At 33.7% G+C, this 25,023-nt stretch overlaps 2 protein-coding genes across 2 annotated transcripts in view; both read left to right on the forward strand.

The window, feature by feature from the left end:
• The window catches only part of LOC145305230 (uncharacterized), a 49,699-nt gene that overhangs the window by 14,487 nt on the left and 10,189 nt on the right, over positions 1 to 25,023 (forward strand). The window contains exons 9-25 of the mRNA XM_080146819.1: positions 2,075 to 2,186; positions 4,828 to 4,892; positions 5,328 to 5,405; positions 5,732 to 5,770; positions 6,737 to 6,831; positions 8,555 to 8,602; positions 9,062 to 9,123; positions 10,848 to 10,932; positions 11,603 to 11,650; positions 12,331 to 12,393; positions 12,630 to 12,713; positions 21,534 to 21,619; positions 22,471 to 22,516; positions 22,666 to 22,714; positions 23,359 to 23,420; positions 23,890 to 23,947; positions 24,592 to 24,668. Of these exons, the coding sequence (XP_080002945.1) occupies positions 2,075 to 2,186; positions 4,828 to 4,892; positions 5,328 to 5,405; positions 5,732 to 5,770; positions 6,737 to 6,831; positions 8,555 to 8,602; positions 9,062 to 9,123; positions 10,848 to 10,932; positions 11,603 to 11,650; positions 12,331 to 12,393; positions 12,630 to 12,713; positions 21,534 to 21,619; positions 22,471 to 22,516; positions 22,666 to 22,714; positions 23,359 to 23,420; positions 23,890 to 23,947; positions 24,592 to 24,668 (1,157 nt within the window). The remainder of the gene's footprint in view (positions 1 to 2,074; positions 2,187 to 4,827; positions 4,893 to 5,327; positions 5,406 to 5,731; positions 5,771 to 6,736; positions 6,832 to 8,554; positions 8,603 to 9,061; positions 9,124 to 10,847; positions 10,933 to 11,602; positions 11,651 to 12,330; positions 12,394 to 12,629; positions 12,714 to 21,533; positions 21,620 to 22,470; positions 22,517 to 22,665; positions 22,715 to 23,358; positions 23,421 to 23,889; positions 23,948 to 24,591; positions 24,669 to 25,023) is intronic.
• On the forward strand, positions 13,495 to 15,877 carry LOC145305231 (uncharacterized). The gene is made up of 2 exons (XM_080146820.1): positions 13,495 to 15,299; positions 15,689 to 15,877. The coding sequence occupies exons 1-2, from the start codon at positions 14,273 to 14,275 to the stop codon at positions 15,703 to 15,705; spliced, it is 1,044 nt and encodes a 347-aa protein (XP_080002946.1). The 5' UTR covers positions 13,495 to 14,272; the 3' UTR covers positions 15,706 to 15,877.

Genomic DNA, 25,023 nt, shown 5'->3' on the forward strand with positions numbered 1-25,023 from the left:
TGATTTATCTTTTTCTATTATGTTTCATTAATTAAGTTGACACGGTGTGTTCTTTGATGTAGAAAGTTGACATATAAAAATAAATTTAACAGTACTCCTAATACATTTAGAATCTACTATCCAAGCTGCTCCTTCTTGCAAGATATTGCAAATATTTGAAACTTATTCGTGCATTACTATAACAATCCAATCTTGTTTTTCAAAAATTAAGTTTTAATTATAGGTAAGGGGGGAGGGGGTTAGTATTCCAAATTTCTATTTTATATCCCTCTTTAACCTTTTAATTTTCTTTAAAGAAGAAAAATGCATTAATAAGGGTATTTTATAATTAGTGATAGTTAGACATTAGACTAGCATTTAACACATAAACAAGATTAAAAATACTTATATATCGTCAGGTGGAAAAAGACTTTGGACTGTCCCTATCTTCCATTGCTCAAAACTTTGGGTTCTTCTTAATGTCCCAGCTTGATAACTTCGAAACTAATGGAAGTTACAGATTCTAAAAAGAAACATTAAACCTCAGTCGGTCTTGGACCTTGAGCTTTTATTTCTAAGAACCTACATTGTTGTACTATAGACTATTATACAAAATCGGCTGCGCATAGTTTTTTTTGGGAATCTTAGTATTGGTTCTAGACAGGTTTTTGGCTATTTGTGTGGTTCAAGATACCACCTTCATTCTCAACAAATGCCTGATATATTTTAGATTATCTTGCTATCAAAAAGATAGAATTGTAACTTTTGTATTTATTACAGAAAATCCATCAAAACTTTTGTTTTTAAATTACAGCGAATTAATTAACATATTGCAATTTAAAATTATTTATGTACTAAAATCAGGGAAACAGAGATTGAATAATGAGGAATAAAGCAAAAATACTTCATTTGATATTCTGTTCTATTAATAAGAGAGTGCTTGTTAATGTTCGTTTACCAGTATAGATGCTGTGAGTATTGGTGCAAAAAATGGGGACATGATTCCAGTGACGTCATATTTTTCTTTCCCGAAAAAGGGAAGGGGGGAAGAAAAAAAAGGGATGGGAGAAAAGGGGGTTTTCCCCATCTCTTTTGAAGAGATTTTCTTCCCCCCTTCCCTTTTTCAGGAAAGAAAAATATGACGTCACTGGAATCATGTCCCCATTTTTTGCACCAATACTCACAGCATCACCAGTATACTGTCTTATTGTTTAGCCTCGCTTTAATGAATGTGGTTATCTTAGTTTGCTTTGAAAGTTACATTATGATTAACAAACAAACAGAATGTACCTTCTCAATAAATATTATATGTTTCTTTTTTTTTGTGAAACTGAAAATAGCATCCTTTTTTAAATTTATGAATTTTTAATTTTATTCTAAAATGGAAGCAAAACTTCTCTCTAATAAATAGATAAGATCTTAAAAAGTAATTACGTCCGAGCTTAGCATTTAAATTTGAATGTAAGCAATTTTGCGACAAATAAACATTTTTTTTTACAAACTTCTTAAATTTAAATTCGATGTTACTTTTTATTTGTTAACGTTCGTTGTAAACTTTTAAAGCTTTTTTATAATTAGGGTCTGAACGTCCATACGTCACAAACTTCTTTTCAATAATTTAGGCAAATTAGAATTTTGCTATCGATTTCAAATATTGAATAATGATTCCAGTAAAAATTAGGCATTATTCAGAAAGCGTAGCAACTCTATAATCGTTTGACAACATTTTTTTTGTATCCTATTCATCTGGTCTATAAAACAATGATTCATAAGACAATAAGATACCATGATTTAAGCGAAGTATCTCTAATACCATGTCCAAAACTGTAAGTATGTTCCTAAACAGAACCATAATTTTGCAACCAGTTTATATATGAACATTTTTGTTTTAAATTAATATTCTGCTCATTAAGTTTTGTTATTTTTTTATGTGTTTATGTTTCTAACGTTTTATTTCATAGATTCGCTTTTAAGAATGTTTTCATTCTTGTCATTATCAGAAAAATTGTTTACTGCATTTCTAACGGAATTAATCGTTTTTGTTAAAATTACAATTATGTAACAACTAATTAATATAAAAATATATTTCTTCCAGGAACTCCACTTTTCTGAGAAATTTTTGTTGATGAACATTTTCAACAAATTTCCGCAGCTTAAAGTTTTGGTGCTGCCGGCCATTGCTGATGATGAAATTCTGGCTAAATTAGGTAAATATAAAGAGGGATCTTAGGGGATAAGACAATGGATGATAAATTTATTTACATCCCATATGGAGTACCCTTTCTGTAGTTTTTTTTGTTGTTGATAAGATTTGATACTGATAGTTCCATACAATCAAGATTTAATAAAAGTAATTTAAGCCAACTAATGAGAAACCACGATTTTAAGACCAATTTCATGTACAACAAAAGAAGATGAAATAATCTTTCCCCCCCCAAATTGAGATAAACAAAATGACTTTATTTGTAATGTAAAGCTAATTTAAACTTTCTGTCTATTTTCGACAAATTTGCCAGCCGCTTGTAACAACAAAATATATTTATAAAAAAAGTTTTATCAGTCTACTTCTATCCTTTTATCGTTATTTTACCGATAAATTAAGTTTTACATGTAAAATGTAAATTAAAATCTTAAAAGTTAAAGAGATGGGGTTGATTAGTCTAAAAGTTGAATTTATCATATAAAAACGTTACTACAAGGATAAGTTATAACCTGGAAACCTGAGCTGGATCTTTAAATAATCTTAGTGGTGAGCCAGATCGGGGTGAGTCGAATTTCAGCCAATCACAGCGCGGCATTTCATAAAATGCTGTGCTCTCATTGGTGGAAAGTTGGCTCACCCCGATCTGGCTCACCACTAAAATGATTTAAAGATCCAGCTCTGACAATTCCTTGATAATAAAAGGGGGGTATAGTCCCTTTAGTAACATCGCAACTTTTGGGGCGATTCTTCGTATTTTTCACAGTAGCTTTTCTTCTATTTCTATCCACTGCGGGGGGCTCTAACCCTGTAGGGCAATCACCTAACTTAATATGAACTAACCTAACCTAAAATAACATATAAAAAGTCATTTTAAAAAGGGCACTATATCATTCTTATTCTAGGGCACGTCCAAATGCCCCCAACGGATAAAATGTTTAATTTTATCTAATCTTGATGAACTTAATTTCATATCTTAGCATATCCTTGACTTGAAAAATTTATGATGAAAATGTAATGATAATTTAAGTGGTGAACTTTTTCAAACTTTCATAATACATATCCACGGATAGGAATATAGTTTTTAGAATATTGTTTGAGTAACATTTTTATAATACTCATTTTTCAATAGCATCCACAAGAGCAACCCATAAGAAATCAGACCGACGGACTAACGTAAATATTATTTTAGAGTGACAGGACTTTTAAATTGAGAAGAAAATTAGTTAAATTAAACAATAATGTTACAGAAATTTTCATTCAATACTTTTCTCTAATCCCGATTCTATACTTTATACATTTCGATAATAGAAGCTTCTCTATAAAAAGTAACAAAATTATCTCTTTTTAATTTGATTAATTTTAATTCATGGGAAAAAACTTAAAATATATTATATTCCAATCAAATTATGTTTGGCACTTCCATTAATTAAAATAACATTGTTTCAATATCCTAACTTTTCAGGGTAGAGTTAGTCTAAATTATAATATTACAATTAAGAATGATTAACTATTTTGTTATCTATTCCTATATAAATATTATTATCCTTGTTTTAAAAATCTTAAAAGTTTTAAAATTGCTTAGTCTAGAAGATTTCTTAACTTATCTTACATATATAACATTATACTGTATAAAAACTTTTAAAACTATTTTTCCTTGAATATTAATATTTTCAGATATATCTGAATTACTTTCAAATTTTGGTAGCGCATCTACATTATAATTGTGACATATCAGTACTCCCTTACAGCTGAAACCAAATAAATAAACAAATATAGGTTCGTCACATTATCGGCTGCGCCATTAATTTTTAATGGTTTTACTTTAAAATCCTAAATTTTATAAAGTCTTGCTTTAAAATAAGGAGAAAAGTATAAAATAAAAAGTTCTTTGGATTTGCATATCTTTTTAGTTCAACTATTTTATCCCTTAAGGATATTTTGTGCTTCATTGGTATTGTCTTATTAGAAAAATGATATTAGATATTAGTAAACAAAAGAATCATCTACAGTAAGATATATAAGTTGGAAAGAATTTAAATGTTAGAGGGAGATTTGAAATCTGCATAAAATTTTAAGGATTTTTTTTTATAAAATTGTATAATTCCTTATCTAAAAGCGGAAATACAATTTAAGTTAATTAATTTTGACATCTTTTATTGAAAATTATCTGCGCTCTGATTGGAGAAGCTTAAGTGTCGTACATCATTCAACCAATTAGAGCGCAGTTAGTTTCCAATCCACCTATCCTATTGGTCAAAATTAATTAACCTAAGTTGTATTTCAGCTTTTAGATAAAGAATTACACAAAAAACGAATTTTATAAAAAATCCTTAAAATTTGATGCAGATTTCAAATCTCCCTCTAACATTAAAATTCCTTCCAACTTATATATCTTAATCTACATATCATATTTATAGTACAAGTAATGAAAATGGATTGGATATAATAGCCGCAAATCTGATAAATTCGAATTTGCTTATTTTTTTGTGGTTTGCAGTCTACTTCGTTTTACATATGTAATGTATTGTATTTAAAACAGCTTATAGTACATAATGAAAATGATGTCATACCATAAAAATAACCAATGATAGGCCAGTAGGTAAAAATTTTTATTAGGCACTATAAGCTATTTCATTGTATTTAAGGAGGAGGAGTTTGTCCGCTACTGGAATCACTTGACATTGAGGGCAGCTGGGCGGTCACTAACCAGGTAGATACATAGATAGATAGATTTATTGATAAATAGATGGATAGATAGATCGTTAAATAGTTGGATTCGTAGTTAGATTAATATATAGCTAATTGTAGAGATAGATAGATAGATATTGATATTTATTGGTATACAGACAGCCAGATAGTTAAATAGATAAAAGATACAAATATAAATAGATAAATGAAGAGCTAAATATAGATATAAATAAAAGAAGATAGATAGCTTGAATAGTGCATAGGTAGATAATATGTAGATAGATAGATATATAATTAAATAGATAGCTTTATTGTTAGATAGATATATTCATTGATTAATTGATTTTTTTTGATTGACTGAAGAGAGTATTTTTGTTGATTAAACACTCTTTGAAATAGGCTCAAAAAAATCATTCACCATTGCCTATCTATTTTTCCTTATTATATAATAATTTAGGGGTTATCAGCATTAGCTGGACAGCATGGAGGAATGGTAATTGGAAGGGCTGGTTGGAAACCCACTCATTTTGCCCAGGTAAGCAGGTTGAGTATGTTTGTCATTGATGTTTAAGGCGAAGTTGGGGTTAACGGGTTAGCAAATTTGGGGATGCCTAAAGACCCCAAAATTTTTAAAAATATAGTACATATTATTCCCCCCCCCCCCCGAAAAGTTTTGTCTTAAGTTGGGTGTGCCATGGCTCAAAACGTTTGGTTTAACCCTGGCCTCCTCATGTCTATGGTAGAAATTTGATTTTAATGTCTGGAATAATTAATTATATCAATTTAAAAGCGTATCTTGAAAGCGTAGTTTTTATTTAAGATCCAAAATAAAGAATCTTTTGATTTTAATTGATTTTTTAGTGTTCTGAAGGACAAAAGCTTCTTGGAAATATTTTACAGGTATTCCATTTTTAAATGTTTTTTTAAGTTATTGAATCATAATATGAATAAAACTAATAAAGAAACTAATCAAGCAATCACAGTATATATCCTATTTAAAAAAATGTAATGTCTTTTAAGACTCTTAACTAATTAAGTTCTCTAGGTCATGTGATGGTTTTAGACTTTTTTCGAGTAATTTCATTTTTTCATAATTAATGTACTTTTAACTTTAACAAAACGGTTGAGTACATCGACAAAGTTATTTTTCTCATCATAAAATTTAAACAAACGCACATGCAAAAAAAATCATCTAACAAAACTTAAATTTCCTATTATTTGGTTTATACGTAAGACATATTCTATTATGCAACAAAAATTACACATATAAAATTATGCAAATGTCCAAAAATTGCGATAATATATTGGGTGAAAGTTTAATGCGTTTTCAAAAGTTTTAAAATCTAAGATACAAGAATGACAGCATCCATGAAAGCATAGATAAAAAGATCATTGAAACGACTATCCACAAAATATTTGAATATCAGTATGTCATCATACTATTTAATAAACATATATTAAGTAAGTACTTTTTTACAAAATGAAACTAACCCCCTCAACATATTTTGGGGTAGTATTTACCCCTACAACAGAATATGGGGCTGTATTCAACCCCCTCAATACATTTAAAGGGGTGTAATTGCCTCCCTCAAGCAAATTTCACTCTCGGGGTAAAAATTTTAATGGGGGTAAAATATTTTTACACTCCTCAAATACCAATTACTTCACAATATTGAGATTTTTGCCCTTTCTATAAAAAGATTGGACTTTTTGACGACATACCTTATTTATAGAAAATCTTTCAGTTTAAAAATGCATTTGTTGAAATTTGCTTCTAAAATATTAATGTTATCCCATCAAAAAAAATCATTAGAATAAGAATATCAATATTAGCAGTAATCCAGCTATTCTTATCTATCTATCTAGGGAAGTCCTGTTACCCCAAGCCAACTAAGCAGCCTGATGGCCCAACATCAAACGTCCCAGGGGATGCTGAAAACACTGAAACAGATTAATATTAAGTAAGCGTTTTATTTTTACTAGCTCGACAGAAAAAATTGCCTTAAACCATATAAATACATAGTTATAATAATATCCTGTGGGGGGAAATATGTGAGGTATTTCTAAAATAGAGAACTCAATTGGTCCAGAGGTTAGTGAGATCTCAATAGACAAAAAATATCTTACTAACAGGAGGATAGATCATTTCTTCACTTAATATTTATAACCTACACAAATTAATATTTATATTTTATACTTCATAGCACAGTTACATATATAGAAGGGTTGAACGGCTTATAGAACAAGCTTTGCTTGTTAACAATATATATTTTTGTATTCTACTAATTTTAGCTTTGTTATCCTTATAACCAAGATTTCATATCAAGTGCAAGATTGATAAAAGTATTCGCAAAAAAATAAAATTTTTATAATAAACAGTATAGATTGATTGTGTTTCTCAATAGCTCCTGGAATGGTGTTAGTCTATTTTCTCCCTCCTCTCTCTAAAATAGAGATCTATATATGCTAGGTAAAACAAGAATGATTTTTGTTTTAAATCGAAAAAAGCTAACCAAAGCATTTTAAAAATTTGCAATCAAACTGCTATTGTATAATTTTCAATCATTCTTTGGAGTTTACATGTCTATAGATGAAAAGACAGTTAGCTATTTTCAAATTTTAGTCATAGATATTATCCTTGCCCCAAAATAAGTTGAGTGTTTATCTTATAAACTTTATTATTTGCATTTCCATCCAAAATTTTTAAAAGTATTTTCAAAACTTTACCATGAAAAACTTGTATTGGGATTTGTATAGCGTTACTTTACTTTACCCTCAAAATACAATCCAATAATATAAAGTAGTAAGTTTTTTTTGCCAGTAGCTTAATATCTTGTAAATTACTGGTCTGAATAGGTAATATTTTTTAATGTCTTAATGGCTTAAAGCTATTTTTCACCTCCCCTATCCTCCATTTGAGGTTAGGATTAAAGGAACTAGTACAGTATAATGCTGGGGCTGTAGTTTATGAGGAAATCTTAGAGGAGCAAGTTCGTAATAACCAAACCAGAAGACAACCATTTCTTTGATTGCACGACATTTGTTTCGATTCCTAACTCTATTTGGTAAATAGTTGTATCTGTTTATGGGCCAATGCATTACCCATGTATTAGAGAATTTTAAATGATACCACAAGCCAGTAGGTCTTTTGTAAGGTTTTCAAATGTATCTTAAAACTTTTAATTCCAAAGTTCATTAAACATTCTGTAAACATCTTAAAAGTAAGTATTGTAGACTAAATTGAACCAAAGAGTACAAAGTTTACAAACTATTTATATTGGAGGTTACTTAAAAATTACTTTGCATACAATAACAATCTTGTGTATCCTAATATTAATATAAGCTATCTTATAAATTCTAAAATAATCTATCTAAATCACTAAACTACTCAAAAAACTCATTTTGATAACAATATAGCGAAGCACAAAAAAATCATGGATTAAAGAACAGACAAATAAATTGTCAATCAAATGTTTAAAGAATTAAAAGATATTAGGACTGATAAAAATCACTAAACTTTATGTTTCAATCCGACGGACCGACAGTCAAAGCAAGTTGTATACTAGAATCTCTTCAGAACCGTCCCTACCAACCAAAAATAACTTCCTAACTAATAATTTAATGACTGTGTTGTTATTTGATGATCTAGACTTTCTATATTAATTTCATTAATCTTTATTTCAGAGGAACGTCCACTGATAGTACCGGGCTTGAATGTCTTGTACAAAACTTCAGGAACAGCGCAAAAAATTATAACTTTAAATTATAAATGTGCAAATTTTCTCTAACAGCACTCTAATTTTATTAGATATAGAATCCCCCACCCCCCCCCCACCCCGGCCCGCCCCAACCCTCTATTTTCCCTTTATTTTATACAAAACGATTGGGGGTGGGGTGTCAGTGATCGACAGGCACTCTTAGAGAAAGAATTATCATCACCGTAATTTTGTAAGTAGATTGAAGTATGGACAAACCCTAGTTGTAGAGCAGTAGTATCTCGCAAATAATTTTTAAGGAGGGAGGGTACACTGGACTGTAAATAACCCATTACAATTGTTCTTAAAGATTTATAACAACGTAATCATATTCTTATTATTCTTTGGGTTCCAAACTTTTCAAACAATAATTTTGTTTATCAATTTCTTATTCATTGTCTTATCCCTAAAGATCCCGGAATAATTTTGCATGATACAGAAGTTTGACAAAATTGGAGGCTGAAGAACAAACATGGCAACATTTTCTTGTTCATTCAGGTGCAAAATCACCTTTTCCACTATCGAATCTCGGCCAAAACTATGTGAAGATGGTCAAAGGTGTACATGTGTGTGTATTTGTGTAGCCATAGCTTCTTAGTGTTTGGACCTAAGTAGTCATGGAGAAGGACGAGACACTTTTGTATAGCCATGAGGGATATCAAGCTCCACGCCCAAGTACATTATGCCTTGACCCGCTGTCTCAAGGGAGCTACTCTTTATTACCTCACCCTCGCCGAGTATGGCAGGTGTCCCAAAATTAGGTCACCGTAATGAATGACGCTCTCCGCAGAGGAGCTTGGGATAAGGGTTGTACAGATATTATGTACGTGACTATTAAGTATCCAAACCACTTAATAATCTCCCTTCTTACACAACCAGGGAAAGTTGTTTAAATATGTTCAACTGAGAATTCGAGTTGCCACATGGGGACTTGAACTCGAACTCTCATCACCGTAACTCAGTGCGTTACCACTGAGCTACGACGCCCCTAAAGGTGTACATCTGCTGCAGATGTCAGGTTTTAAGAATAGTATAAAATCCTCGGCACAAAACAGGCACAACACATTACCATGCACAGTTAAGACTTCCAGATAATGGGTTAGTTGTCTGAGGACGTTTAACCATATAGCAATAATTGTACCAAGAGGTATCAAAATCATAGAAAAACTACTGTTTTCAAAATATATTATTTAAGAGTATTTAATGGGTTTTTGTTTAAATGGTTTCTAATCCAATGCAATGGAGTAAAAAATCCGAGCTTTACAGACACATTTTAAAAGTAGAGGAGATTCGCTTTAAAACACTGTACAAGTGTATATCATAAGTTTCTTAGGAAATATTCGTATTACATATAATAACAATTTGTAGTAAATTCTTTAGATACCATTCTTATTGGACATACTATAGTATAATATTTTCTTGTGTATTATATACTAGCGGCTACGCCCCTAGAGGCCTCTGAAGGCACTTGAGGAGGGGAGAGTCGAATTTGATAACCGAATTTATTATTTTAGAATTTAAAAAAAGTAAAAAAAAAATATTGGTGGGTGGGGGTTGCCCCCCCCCCCCATTTTTAATTTTAGTTAAAAGAAATGAACTTTTTTGGGGGGAGGGGGGTATTTCTTTTTCTAGGGGCGATTTCTCTTTGGAGGGTGGTAGACCCTCCCCCAAAATAGTTACAAACTTTCCCGGTACCTATGAGAAGCTACACAGTTAAGGAGAACCCGATCGGTTCAGCGGTTAGCGAGATCATTCGATACAAACAAACAGACAGACAAACAGACAGACACACAGACAGACAAAGATTCTTTTACTTTATTATAAGGATTGACTACAGTTTTTGCCCCTATGCAAATGTAGGGGCACTTGAGGGTAGAAGGGGGGTTAGTTTTTAGTTTTGAAGAGGGGGGTTATTTTTTTTCTGTTGGATATTTATCTTCAAGGGATTGGGGATGGATGTACCCTATCCTTAAAAGGTTTTTAACCTTCCCTGGACATATAAGAAGCTTTTCACATAGAAAGTCAACCCCCCCAAAAAATGAAAAATACCCCCCCCCCCAAAAAAAAAAAATTTTTTTTTTTACTTTTTCTTTTTAAATCTAAAATACAAAAATTAGGTTGATCAAACCTCTTGGGGCAAAGCCCCTAGAGGCTAGGGGCGAAGCCGCTAGTATAAGAATAAAAAACTACGATTTTCTACAATTAACCCAATACTATTTTAGAATGCAAAGAGTGCTATCCGTCAAACCTACCACTACAGAGTATAAATATCAAGCAGAATACCTTCACTATTCTTCCTTACATGCTCAGGGAAACTAAATATTCAATTAATTTAAATCATAAACTGAATAACACTGGTTTTTGGTAGAGGGAGGGGGGGCATTGGCCTGTTTATTATATTTATATCCCCAAAGATTAGTTCATAAAGTTGCGTGTTCAAACATTTCAACCACTTAATGGTATCTACAGCAGGGTTAATTTTGTGTAACATCGTTGGGGATGTACATCAATTTTTATCGGTCATTGTCTTGTCCCTTTAGATCCCTGGGTTTTTGGTTTAAATCTTAAAACAGATTTGTGACGTTTGCAGTTTGCCTTGGCCTATGAAAAGGTGTAACGCATTACAATTGTGAAACCAAATGGTTGGTTTTCTGTTTTGATAAACTATATAATTTTATATTAATTGAAGCTATACCTAACCTTTTTGAAAATGATCAAAATATAGTTCTTAGTTTGCCAGCTAAAGATTATTTAAAGATATTGGAAAATGACAATGATAATCTCCCAAGTTTTCCCAAAAATAGACTACTACAGAAGAATATTTTTACAATTATTTTGTTGTTCGGAAGTGTTAACAATGGTTATTCTAGGCCAATGCATTTTTAACATGTGATGGGGTTTTATTAAAGCGACTTAGAGAACATATTTTTATTCTTAAATTCATGAAATTTGAAGAATATTTTGTCGACCAACTTTACAGACTTTTCCCTAATTTGGAGAAACTCAGTTTTAATAATTATACCAGGTAAATTATATTCCAGTACGTCTTCGAAACCGATTAATATTCGGTGGATTAGAACTAGTTCTTAGCCATACTGAAAAATCATGTATAGCATCGAATTATAGACAATTTTCCACAAATATTAAAATATAAATCATAATATTAATACTGGTTTTAATCTTAAAATTTTTCATTTTAATATCCGCGGAAAGCTGTCTATAATACAATTCGATAATTTTTTTTTCTATCCCTTTTGAACAGGGTAGAATTAAGATGACATACTGAAATTTATTTCTTTTTCTGTTGAAATGTAGTCGACATGCAGATTTAATTGTTGTGTCGACTATATCCTGTTGATACAGTTGACATTATAGCGACATGAAATTTGAAGATGTCATGTCGCATATATGTGAATTTCTTTAATGAAAGTGGTTTGGGCTGTCGCTGACATAATATCGACATTCATATTTCCCTGTGTAGCATCTCTATGATAAGCCTTACAATGTATGTTCTTATTAAACATGTTGTATTCAATTAGATTTATACTTAATTTTTGTTCAAACTTCTAAGTATTTAATGTAGAATTTAAAATGCTTTGATACTTAATATTTGTTAATATTAGTTTGTCTGACTTTGTAATCTATTAAGTTTAGCTTTTATTAATGTCGCCATCCTTGTTTAAATAACATATTAATATTTTTCAGAAGCGAGACCTTTCTTGATGGTACAGATAATATGGCAATGCTTGGAAATTTTAGATCACTTAGGTAAGGAAGGTTTAACCTTATTCCTGGGAGGGGGGGGGGGGTCATATAAAAATTATATCCAATGAATTTTGCCTCTCATTTTAATAGAATGCAAGCTACAGTTACACAATTTTCTGGCCTTTCAATTACAACATTTAAGAAGGTAAAAATGCTCAGTATAGAGTCCCCTCTAGCCAATAAGTATCTACTCTAGTTCACGTGGTCCGGTTCACCGTCCAAAATATTTTTTTTTTCAGGGAGTTGAACCTATGTGATGTGGAGATGTCGAATATTTTAGCTCATCTAAAGGGACCTGTTGGCCAAAATATTCAGATTCTAAGGTAATATTTATAATCCTTTTATAAAAGTAACAGGACGTTCGTCTGTGTGTCTGTCTGTACCGAATGTTTCTCCTATATATTGAAGCTTCCCATTGGTCCTGAGAATGATTAAAGCTATTTGGGGGAGGGTACCTCAAACCTTCCAAGAGAAATCGCCCGTAGCTAGCATACGAAAATTAACTCATTCTCAACTGCTTTTGTGTGTAGTATTTAAGATTATCTACATATGTTATTGTCAGCTTTATAAGATCAATAAGTAATTTTTAAAAAACATTTAATGTCATATTTTGCCTGTTGTTCTCTTGTTTGGCCTGTCATTGATATGATTCCAGAAACGTAAAATTTACTTTTGCTTTACCTGCTATCAGCTGGTTTTCAAAGACCCAATACAAAATCTGGACAGCGCATTAACCTAGTAGGGAATGTTACTTATAGTTTTGACCTCCTCTATTCTTTTACTTTAATATATTTATTTGTATTTATATTAGCAAAACTTCTCTTTTAAATAATATTGTTCTTCTTAACAGTAAATAAATAGTTCATAGATAGGTTCTATCTAATTTGGTGGAGGGTAGTTTAAAACTTCCAAAATAAAAACAAAAAAATAAAGTTGATTTTTTTGCCCCTCCTAAACTGTGAATACATTTATCGCTATAAAATGGATCGTACAACGTATGGACTTGTCTTAAAGGTTATTACTTAAGGTATTAAAGTTTTTTTTTTATGTCTTTGTATATAAGGTGTACCTATTTTTCATGTGATTCTCTATTGCTTGTTTAGTTCAGAGCGTGGAGCGAACAACATCTCTCTCTCTCTAGCCCATGTGTATGTACTAGTCTGTACAGCACACCCCCCGCTCTTTACTAATTCCCCTTTACCCCACGTCCGTGGTCCCTCCGCGTGTTGGTACTGGGAAGATATGGTAGCCATGGGCAAACTCGTATATAGTTTTGGCACCATATTTTACACCGCCGTCTAGGCAAAATCGCCGGTGTAAAACCGTTAATACTATCCGGGTGAATAATCGCCTAATAAAGTGAAATAAAAATCCGCAAAACTTTTATCTATTTCTATTTTTAAAACTTGGCCACATCACACGAGGGCCAAACCAGTGTCGCTCTCTCATTGGCTAGTAAGCAAGTAGCGTCCACAACAAACCACGCTATTGGCAGTCATCAATTTTTCCTCGCTTCCTATTGGCTAGTTGAACTCGAAATCACCACCATCTTAGCCACACGGCTTCACTCGCTTGAAAATGTTGCCGGAACAATCATCTCCCGAATTTTGGGAAAGAATGGAAGTGATTTTCGACAAAAAATTTGAGGAATACGATAAAAATAAAGCCAAGGTAAGACATGAAGAAGTTTTTAACACAATCTCTAGCCATAAAATAGAAATAGATGCGGTAAAAAAACAATTCTCCGAACTTAGTGAAAAAATCTCTGTTCTTGAGCAAATTGACAATTTTAAGGATGCCCAAATATCGGCAGAAACTTTAAAAGCGATTAAGGATAGTATTGCGGTCCTCCAGAGTAAGTTCGAATGTCAAGCAAAAAACGATGACAATTTTAAACGCTATTCGTTTTTTTCAGAACTCCTGCAGGGAGCAGCGTAGTAGGGCGTGGTCCCTGAGGGTGACGAACTTCCAGTCGCCCCACAGCCGAGAGAAGATCACCATGCTGTCGATATACAACACACTCATTCTGCCCTCACTGAAAATAGCCCACCGTAACGGCCTACTCGATTTCGTCCCCCAGTACTGGGGGGACGTCATCGAGTACGCGCATCATTTGCCGTTTAACCCCAAGAAGAAGGAAGTCCCACAGGCCATCTTCAGGTTTCATTCCCGCGTCCACCTCCAAGCGGTAATGATATCCAAGCGCCCTGTCCTCGAGGAATACACAGCTAAGTTGAACCAGTACAAGACAGCCAGCCAAAGTGTGTCCCCTGCACCCTATTTTCCAGGTAGAATGATAAAAATGCAATACGACACAACACGTTTGAATAAAAACGTCCAGACATTTTTGCATTCAACAAAGCTGATCTCCCGTACCAAAATAATGGGGGAAACTGTGGGTTTTCAGATCAAGACAGGAACCAGATGGCAAAAAGTTCTGAATCCATTTGCCGACACTTTAATCGGTATGACAAGACCAATACCTGGCACCGAGAACCTGTTCAGCACATCAATGGAGCCCCCCCTGATCAAATACAACAGCGTGCCCTATGCAGACAGAGGATCATTCTTCCCTAACTCCAAGTTCTGCAATCCCCTCATCACAGAGGATGATTTTGAGGATAACTTTGAACCTCCTCCCAACGCTGCCAACATGGACGAGTTCCCTCCCTTGGAGTCCGCAACCACCTCTGACACGGCAGCCGCCGATGTCCCTGAGGCCGGGGATGAGAACGCAGCCGAGCAGATGCCAGCTCCAACAACTGCACCCAGCGTAGCAGCAGCTCCAGCCCCTGCCACAACAGCAGCCCGCCCAGCAGCCAGAGAGCCAGAAGCGGATCCACCTAAACAGCAGCCGCTACCACCGCTGAAATCTATGCCTGCAAGAACTGCAAAGAAAACCAACGACAGTAAGATAAAATGATTAGATAGTACTTTCTTGCAGTTAACAAATACTTACTGTCCTTATTATGAATGTTTATTGATTAATTACTAAATTAATCCGTTTATTTTTCTTGTCATATAATGTCATGTCATCGTCTGTCAAAGATTAAAAAACGAAAACTAAAAACGAAAAGAATTTAACTCTATTTTACCTACCTACCCCCTATGCCAATTTTTAGATAAAAAAAATATTGATTAAAAGATTTTTTGTATCTAGCTAATACCACGGGGGGGGGGGGAAAGAGTAAAGAGCGGAGGCACATCACCTCCTAACTAAATGTTTTATCTATCTCACTATTATTACTATTGTAAATATATTCATGTTTTATGTATGCTGATATATATTGTTTTTCAGTCGTTCCCACTGGTTGATATACGTGCTAATCCTCCTGCGATAAACTTAGACTCCACACCAGTACCCTACAAGCCTCCCTAATGGATTAAATGAACAGGTACCTGCTAATTTAAATCTTAACCCTACACTAGACCTCCTAAACCCTATATATGGCCAACATTTTGATGGATTTAACGAAGAATTTGGTATTAATTGTCAATACATGTCAGAAAATGAAGCGATAACAAAATTGAAATCTTTTAGAGAACAACTGATAATTTTATTTTCTTTAAACTGTCAATCGATAAATTCTAAATTTGATGAATTGGTGGCGTGTATAGATAAATTTAATTGCAAAGGAATACGGCCCAGCGTTCTTGCGTGTCAAGAACTCTGGGAAAATTCCAATGCAAATTTTGACGTGTATAATATTGAAGGCTATAACTGGCATGTCAACCTTAGGAAAACACAAAGGGGGGGTGGGGTGGGATTACTAGTGCAAAAACATTATAAAGTAGTAAGAATGTTTGACAATATCTCCTTCAAAGAACGTATATGTGAATCTATCTGTCTCAAATGTTCGTTTAATGGATTTAAATTCTTAGTGTTGAACACCTATAGACCCCCTAATCAAAGTAGTGCTGAACTTGATGAATTTTTTGAAATTTACCTTGAATTATTGGATAGGATTATGTCACTCAACCTACCGTTCTTTATTGTTGGAGACATTAATCTTGACTTGTTCAGGATTAATGAAAACAACAGCCCTAGTATGCGTCTGCTAGAGTCGCTAAATTTCAACGGCATTTTGAATACAATTACCAAGGCCACTAGGATCACAAAAAACACTTCAACATTGATTGACATTTTCGGCGTTGGTAATTTTATTCCAAATCTTATGTTGTCTTGTGTCTTAACATCACAAATAAGTGATCACTTGTTGCTGATAAATGCGTATAGAATTAATGCTAACAAAAAACCAAAAAAACCTGATACTTATGAAAAAAGATTGCTAGGCGATGACAACATTAATTCACTAAATGACGCACTTTTCAGTACCGATTGGTCAAATGTACTTAACCAAAATGACGTCAACGTTGCCTATAGTAATTTCATAGCTAAGTTTCTTGAGTTATATAACATCTCATGCCCCATTGTAAAAGTCAAAAAAAATTCTAGGGTCCAGCCCCAGCAGCCTTTCATGAACGAGTACCTCTTAAGAATGAGGGAACACAAACATACCCTCCACGACAATTTTCTTAGGGAAAGAACAAGGGAAAGTGAGCTGTTGTATAACTCTTATAGAAACTCTTATAATAGGAATGTACGTCGTGCAAAACTAGAATACTATAGGTCAAGTATAAGAAATTGCGGCAGAGATAGTAAAAAATTATGGCGTTGTTTAAAAGATATGCTAGGATTTGATCAAAAGAGTGCTGAGTGTTCATATTTAGAGGTCGGGGATAGGAAAGTTGAGGGTGACCAAGCTATCGCTAACGAATTCAATTCCTATTTTAGTCAGATTGGAACCTCCCTTAAACCTGAGATCCCAACAACAGAAAAAAACTTTGCAGAATTTTTACCCCCCCCCATTCAAGACTCAATCTTTTTTGAACCCCTTTACCCTTTTAAAGTAATAAATTTTATTAGGAACATCAGGCCCAAAAGGTCCACAGACATCAATGATGTCAGCATGTTTTTAATTTCTCGTTGTGCGGATGTTATCGCACACCCCCTTTGCCACGTCTATAACCTTTCCCTCCAATCTGGCGTCTTTCCTGATGGTATGAAAGTAAGCAAAATTCTTGTCCTCCACAAATCAGGTTCACTCAATCAAATGGATAACCACCGTGGTATTTCATTGATTGATAACCTAAGCAAGCCCCTGGAAAAGTACGTATGCGATAGCTTGGTAAATTTTTTGGATGAAAAAAACTTTTTTAACTGCAGACAGTTTGGATTTAGGAAAAACATCTCAACTTACCATAATGTCCTTGACCTCTCAAATATGATCACTCAGTGTCTAGGTCGAAACAATTCCTGTATGTCCATATTTTTGGACATACGGAAGTGTTTCGACATGATCCCTAGGAATTTGTTGTTTGAAAAGTTAAGGAATGCAGGGATAAGGGGATTACCATTACAATGGTTCCGTTCTTATTATAGCAATAGACGTCAAAAGGTGTATTTTAAGGGGTTGTTTTCATCTACGTTGGAAGAGATTATCATAGGCGTATTACAGGGGTCAGTCCTTGGCCCAATATTGTTTTTGATTTTCATAAATGACCTCGCAAATTGCAGCCTAGATGTTTTTATTAATCTTTTTGCTGATGATGCCCTAACCTTCATGGAAAGGAACTCATTAGCAGAATTGATTGAACTCGCAAAAGTAACCATCCCCAAACTGACCGCCTGGTATAACGCAAATGAACTCTTAATCCATCCCCTCAAGACCAAAGTTATGGTCTTTACTTCCCCCAGAGAAAATCTTACCCCTGAAGAAATTCAATTAAAAACGGAATTTAATGTCTTCATAGACATGAACAACGTAGGTGAAAGCATCCCTGAAAAGATCACAAAGTTAAACCTTGTAGATGATAATAATGAGGGTTTTGTAAAGCACTTAGGAATCAGCTTGGATACAAAATTAAAGTTTTCTTATCACCTTAAAAAAGTACATGCAAAAATTTCAAAGATTATTTACTCTATGCGTGTCATGCGCCATTTGCTTGATAAGAAACACTTAAAGATTTTATATACAAGCTATATTAAATCTAGTGTGGAATACTGCTGCCTTCTGTTCACAGCCTGTCCAGCCTATCTTTTAGATCCCATTTTGAAGATACAGAAGGCGGCAGTAAGAATTATAGAAAACTTACCTAGCAGAGCACACACAGCAGAATATTTTAAAAGTAATGGGATATTGCCCATTAATCTATTAATAAAATTTAACGTCTGTAAATTTATGTATAGGTACCTACATGGCTTACAGCCAGAAATTTTTAATAATACCTGGGAAATCTCCCGTGATCGCCACAGGTATAATACAAGAAATGTAAACAACTTTGCATATGCAAATGGAGTAAATAGAACTTTTTTACTAAATTCACCCCTTCATTCTTTTCCCACAATTTTTAACAGTCTCCCCAATAATATAAAGCAAATAGTAAATGAAAAAGAATTCAATAGAAAATGTTTTACTCACTTTCTTAACCAAATAGATTTTACATAGGTACCTATAAAATAACAAACTTAAAAATGGTAAGTGTTCTATCAATATTTTTATTCATCCATGTCCTATACTCAAAAATCCAAAAATAGGATCTGTAAGATCCGAACTCTCACCCGGGTAGTTAAGGAGGGGGGGGAGGGGGGTATATAGTGCTTTCTACAAAACTTCACCAAATTCTTGCATTCTAACATTCTAACTTCAAATTTAATTATGTTTTTCATACTCATTATATTCATCATACATCATTAATTTTTCACCAAAATCTTTTTTTTCCATCATCCATAATTTCACCAATTTCATTGTCATCCATTTATAGTTTTTTGTTGAGACCGGAAAGTCTTATATTTGAACGCACGGAAACATCCTATTATAGAGCAGCGTTGGCGTTTTTAAATTGTTAAGTCATTGAGTATTAAGCTTAGGCGTGAGGTTGGGACACAGCGATACAGGTTACTGACAACTGCAACAACAGAAAGGTTGTTGACATAAAAATTAATCCATTAAATTGGAGAAAATATTTATTTCAACAATTATCACAAACAAATTTAACTCAAACACTTTTATTTATTTATTTTATATGTTGCTGCAGTTACAGGTTAATAAGCATTGGAGCTGGGTGGCTCTAGCAGACTCATCTAAATATATAATCGATAGGTTGATACATACTTTTTCACGTGTACATTCATTCACTACAAAATTAGGTATCAATATCATAGGGTTCAACCAAAATTAAATTAAATCCATCACTCAGTCTTATAGTCTTTAGTCTGTTGCCCACTCTTCTCACACTCCTCTCTATCAGCCATACCGTCGGTCAGTTCCTCCCCAAATCAGATCACTCAGTCATTCAATCCTCATTAGCGTCAACAATCTCTGGCAGGTAAGGTGACCGACGCCGCCCACTAAGAGTCTGAGCGCATCTTTCCGCGCACGCCATGAGCCGTTCCTCGATGATAGGAACGGCGGCTTGTGTGCGCCGCAAAGAGCGCAACCCGGACAGGCAGCCTGTCAAGCTACGGGGTTGTCTGACAAAGATAAATGAGCGCAGCTCATTAATCTCGTCATAAATCCTAAGCATTTCGAGGTAAACAGCATCCTCAATTGAAACCTCCCAGAGGTAGAACTCTGCCAACAAGGAAGCGTTTGTTAAACGCTCAGATAAGTTATTCCAGGGACCGACTGCCTCGGTCAGAATTCTGGTGCGCAGCCACTCGAACACCAAACCTGCCATCTCTCTCTTTCTCTAATTCTTTTTACCTCTAGTCCAGTCCCTGTCGCCAAATCCTCACCTCAGTCCAAACCTTTCTCCTTAAGTCTTAACGTCTTAGCATCTTAACGTCTTAACGTCTCACAAATCTTTACAAAAAGAACCTTCACTTGAAGAACAATGCTAGTAAACTGATGTGTTTCTAAAAATGATTTTTAGCCTTCTTAAATTGAATCTAGCAAAAACAATTTCTTAATATCAAACTTAACAAGATTTTTAACTTCAAAGCTGCAAAGCCACTCTACAACTAGCTTAGCCAATATTGAATACACGATCAACTTAGGATACCTAAGTACATCGCCACCTGTAACGTCTGACAAAAATACAAATAAAATCAGTTTTTCTCTAAAATACTTATTAAATCTTAAATTTTTATATTTTTGTTTAGTTTTTACTTTGGTTTTTATTTAAGTTTTACTTCACGTACTAGGTACATATGCGCGCCTACCGCGCATATGTATTCCTTGTTATTGCAATGTTCAATGTTAAATGTTTAAATGTGGCTAAAATCCATCAAGCCCTCTAGTTTTTACCCAACAAAAAAACTCAAATATGTAAATTTATTCTTATTTAATAAACGCCATCAGGGATGTAGGAATATGGTGACGGGTTGGGAAATAAATTACAGGTATCAAAGAAGTGTGGGATTGGAATCCCACAGGATTTTAAATTACTCAGTTCTTATAATCTTTTAATCCGGGAACGTTAGGGCGGTGGGAGTCGCGGTCTATAACGGGAAAAAAAACATGGCTAACTTCCATGGCACCGATAACATAATTGTATTGGTCTTATTTTTGGAAACCCCGTATGGATTCTAGTGGAATGATTGTTAGATGGTATATTCAGCATACCTTAGTATAGTAGTCTTATATATGTTTTTATATATGTCAATATGTAACTAAAACAATTTGTTACAACTATTTTCTAAAAGCTATGAAACGATTTGGTAAGCGCCGCGAAGAACTGCGGTTCAACAACCCCGGCCGGGGTTAAGCCATCCACTCGCTTCACAGCTTGCTCAGTGTTCAGTTATATAATAAAATTGTATAGTAAAATGTAAAATGTAGGTGAACGGGGAAGGAGAAGTTCACTACAACCCTGAGCTAGGTACATAAATAGTAAATGTACTACAGGATCTTAAAATTGCTAATAAATTACAATTTAATTGATTATTTATTTAACTGTATAATGTAATAATTTATTTATTATCTTGCCTGCAATCTCTTTCAGGAAGAAATCTAGTATCTAAATTAACATGCAATCTTTTTCAGGAAGAAACCTATAGTTAAAATTGTAAACTTTATTAGTAACTCGCCCTAATTATATGCACCTTAGAGGAAATAAAATCTTATCTTATCTTATCTTAGGTATTCGAGTACATTGAAGACACTGGATATCGGTGAACTTGCAATAATTTGTCCAAATCTAACTATGCTCTCTGTCTCCAAATCAGGTTAGCTCTCAGCTGGATCTTGAAATCATTTCAATTGTGCGCCAAATCGGGGTGCGCCGAATTTCTGCCAATTACAGCGCGGCATTTCGAAAAATGCTTTGCTCTCATTGGTGGAAAGTTGGCTCACCCCGATTTGGCGCACCATTGTAATGATTTAAAGATCCAGCTCTGTTCAATTGGAATCCTATTCTCTATCCTATTGGAGATGTTGGGTGATAATGTTATGTTAGGTTAGGTTGGTTAGTTCACCCTGATCCAACCTAACTTAACCTAATATAACCTATCCTAACCTATCAATGCTTATCCTTCACTCGAACATGCCAAGTAAATTATCTACTAGGAAAGAATAGGGGATTCCACCATTGCAATCTTACTTTTATCCAGGGATACGACATTGGGTGGGCGATCAATTGATGTACACTCCTAATAATGATAAACAAAATGAACTATGCTTGTTAGTACCAACCATAAGTGATTTGGTTAATTATTTTTAATTTTTAATAGTTGGTTCAAACTTTTCAACCAATAAGTTTTATCTACAGAAAAGAAAATTTGGTTTATCATAATAGGGTATATTAATTTATCATCCATTGTTTTATCTCTTGAGACAATAGCTAACAAGATAAATGTTATTAAATATGTTTCTTTTTATTTTCAAACAAAGCAAGACGACAATCAAAAACATATATTTTTTTGCAACATTTAGTAATTATCAATGTACATATTATTGGCAAAAGAGATAGTACAATGGCAGATTAATTAAACCTCTAAAACCCTAAATATTTGAAGCAATAGAAACACACATGGAGCAATGATGAAAAAGTAAATTTAATGCAAATATTTATTTTTAGTTGTGAGATTTGAAGTTCCAAAAAAGATGTCCTCAGTTTTTCCAAGGTAAAAATTTAAATTAAAAACAACAATAGGTTTTTTATCGCATCGTGTTATAGACAGCTTTCTGCTGATATTAGAATAAAACCTACCATTAAATAATCACCAAATCTTAAATGAAAATATAATACTTAACTATTGCATTATTTATTTAGACTCACAAGCCTCTACTTACAAGATGTCACATTTAGAAGAGACGAACAGGTTTAGTTATCAATTGGGTTGTATTATAGACAGTTTTCCGCGGATATTGATATATAAAATTATAGGGTTTCTGTTCTGTTTCACAGGAACTGAAACAGTTATTAATCCTATATTTTTCTTGTACAAGCGACTTAGCCCTAAGCATCCGTTGGCTTGATGTTCTAATGGGAGGGGTATGTAGCAATAAAATAGCATAAAACAATCCAAAAACTAGGTGAGATCGTCCTGTAATCCATGCAGAGCTTCTAAACAACCATCCAAAGTCCTGCATGCAAATTCTTTTAAATCGAGAACTGAGAGAAATTGTGTGAATGGGTTCAGTGAAATAAGCGAAATCATTACGTACAAACAGAGAACCTTACGTCTTTATATGATACTAGCGGATACACCCCTATAAGCCTCTAGGTGCACTTAATGTGGGAGGGTGGAAATTTCGACGCTCCTCCTTCTTCAATTTGAGTTCTAAAATGAAAAAGTAAAAAAACATATTTTTTTGATAAGATCATTTTTCATTGGGAGGGCGAATACACCCTCACCCAAAAAAATAAAAACCTTGACCTATAATAGGCTTCACTGTTAAGGAGAACCATATTGGTTCAGTGGTTAGCGAGATTCGATAGGATTTAACATTGTGTGTTTTGTAGTCGTGTTGGAAACATCTTCTCTATGCCACAAGATTGGAGAATATTTCACTTTTTAATATTAGGTAAGTTGTATAATTCATAGCTTAACCATCTTTCTTGATGGGAAGGCGGGGTCTTTTGCCCCCACTTCTAATATCACGGATATCATAAGAGAAAGCATAACAAATTAATAAAAAGCGAAAATACGTAGCTGTCTCAAAAATCAGCCATGTGACGTCATAAAAATGAGGGAGATGAGAGGAGAAATGGGAAAGAAAGAGATGCATAATCCCTCATTTTTATGACGTCACAAGGCTGATTTTTTTTAGACACTTTGTCCAGCTACAAAAAATGCTCAAAATTAGAAAGTTAGAAATTAATATTGAATACTGATATATACCTAATTAACCCTTTTTTGCGTAAGTCTTAACTTAGCTACTGGGTTAAGTTTTACCCCTTATATTGCTTTGAAACTGGAAATGTTCAAACATTGAATGTGCTCAAACCTCTGCATATTATTTTTTCCTTTTTTATCTTGTTCTATTTTATTAGGTTAACAGATGGAGATATCTTTGATTTGGTAAAAAGAGAATGCCTACAAAATCTAAAGGTTAAAATTTATATTCAACTTTAAAAATTTTCTTTCATTTAGGTATAATTTATAATTATTTTTATCTCCAAGAAAGCTTTTGTAGACAAAACGGAAACTTTAACTCCTAGACCATAGACGTCCAAGGGGGGGTAATGGGGTGATTACCCCCCCCCCCCCCCAAGTGAATTTGGATTTTCAATTTTTACCCCCCCCCCAAATAAAAAAATGCCTCTATGAAATAAAGATTACCCCCCCCCCCCAAAAAAAAATGAGCTTGGGGGTGCCAAAATGTTTATTTTCAAAATTTTACCCCCCCCCCCAAATAAAAAAGCTTGGACGCCCCTGTCCTAGACTACGAAATTTTTCTATGAATTTTTCCAATATGATCTCCCTTTAAAGTCAAAAAAGTTCTAAATAGATAATATAAAATCTTTGCAATAATGTATAAGCTAATTTTAGTGAAGGGTAAAAATACTTTTCATCCAAAATGAACAAAAATGAACTCGTTGAAAATACAATTAAATGTAGTAATTACGTTGGTTAGAAGAACACTTTAGGGTTAGACCACCCCCAAACGACTAGAAACATAATACTTTTAAACCTTCTATCCCTAAAAACGATCATATTTTTTTTCATCATAAAATGCAATTGAAATATTTTAGGATATTAGTGTAGCTGCTTCCTTTACAGTACTGTTGTCAGAAGGTTCTATCTATACTCTACTAAACTCTTGCAAAAGGTAAAAATCATAAACCATAGTCGCCACACTATTAATTATTGTTGTTTTTATGTCTTTTACAAAAAAAGTGTAAAGACGAACAGACAAAGTAATTCAAAGAATAGCTTTGCTAAAAGAAATTCGGAAGGGGGGGGGGTTATAATGTGGTAATACGGCAACAGACGGACGGGTAGTTTACAGAGTTGCTACGCAGTGGCTTATCATGTCAAGCCTTCTGCACTAATCCTATTATATCACCATTCACCTCATGACCGCAGATGACCCCGTTGCGCAGCGGTCAAACTGGACTGGCTAAATAGGGGAGGGGCACGGACACGCAGCAATCACGCACCCCTCATGCAACTATACAACCGGG

Source organism: Acartia tonsa, chromosome 14 (genome assembly GCF_053477335.1).
Source record: "Acartia tonsa isolate MP-2025a chromosome 14, ASM5347733v1, whole genome shotgun sequence".
NCBI classification, from domain to species: Eukaryota; Metazoa; Arthropoda; class Copepoda; order Calanoida; family Acartiidae; genus Acartia; species Acartia tonsa.

What these genes read in the sequence shown, in the direction of transcription:
- LOC145305231 (XM_080146820.1), top strand. Translation starts at nt 14,273, where the DNA reads ATGACAATTTTAAACGCTATTCGTTTTTTTCAGAACTCCTGCAGGGAG.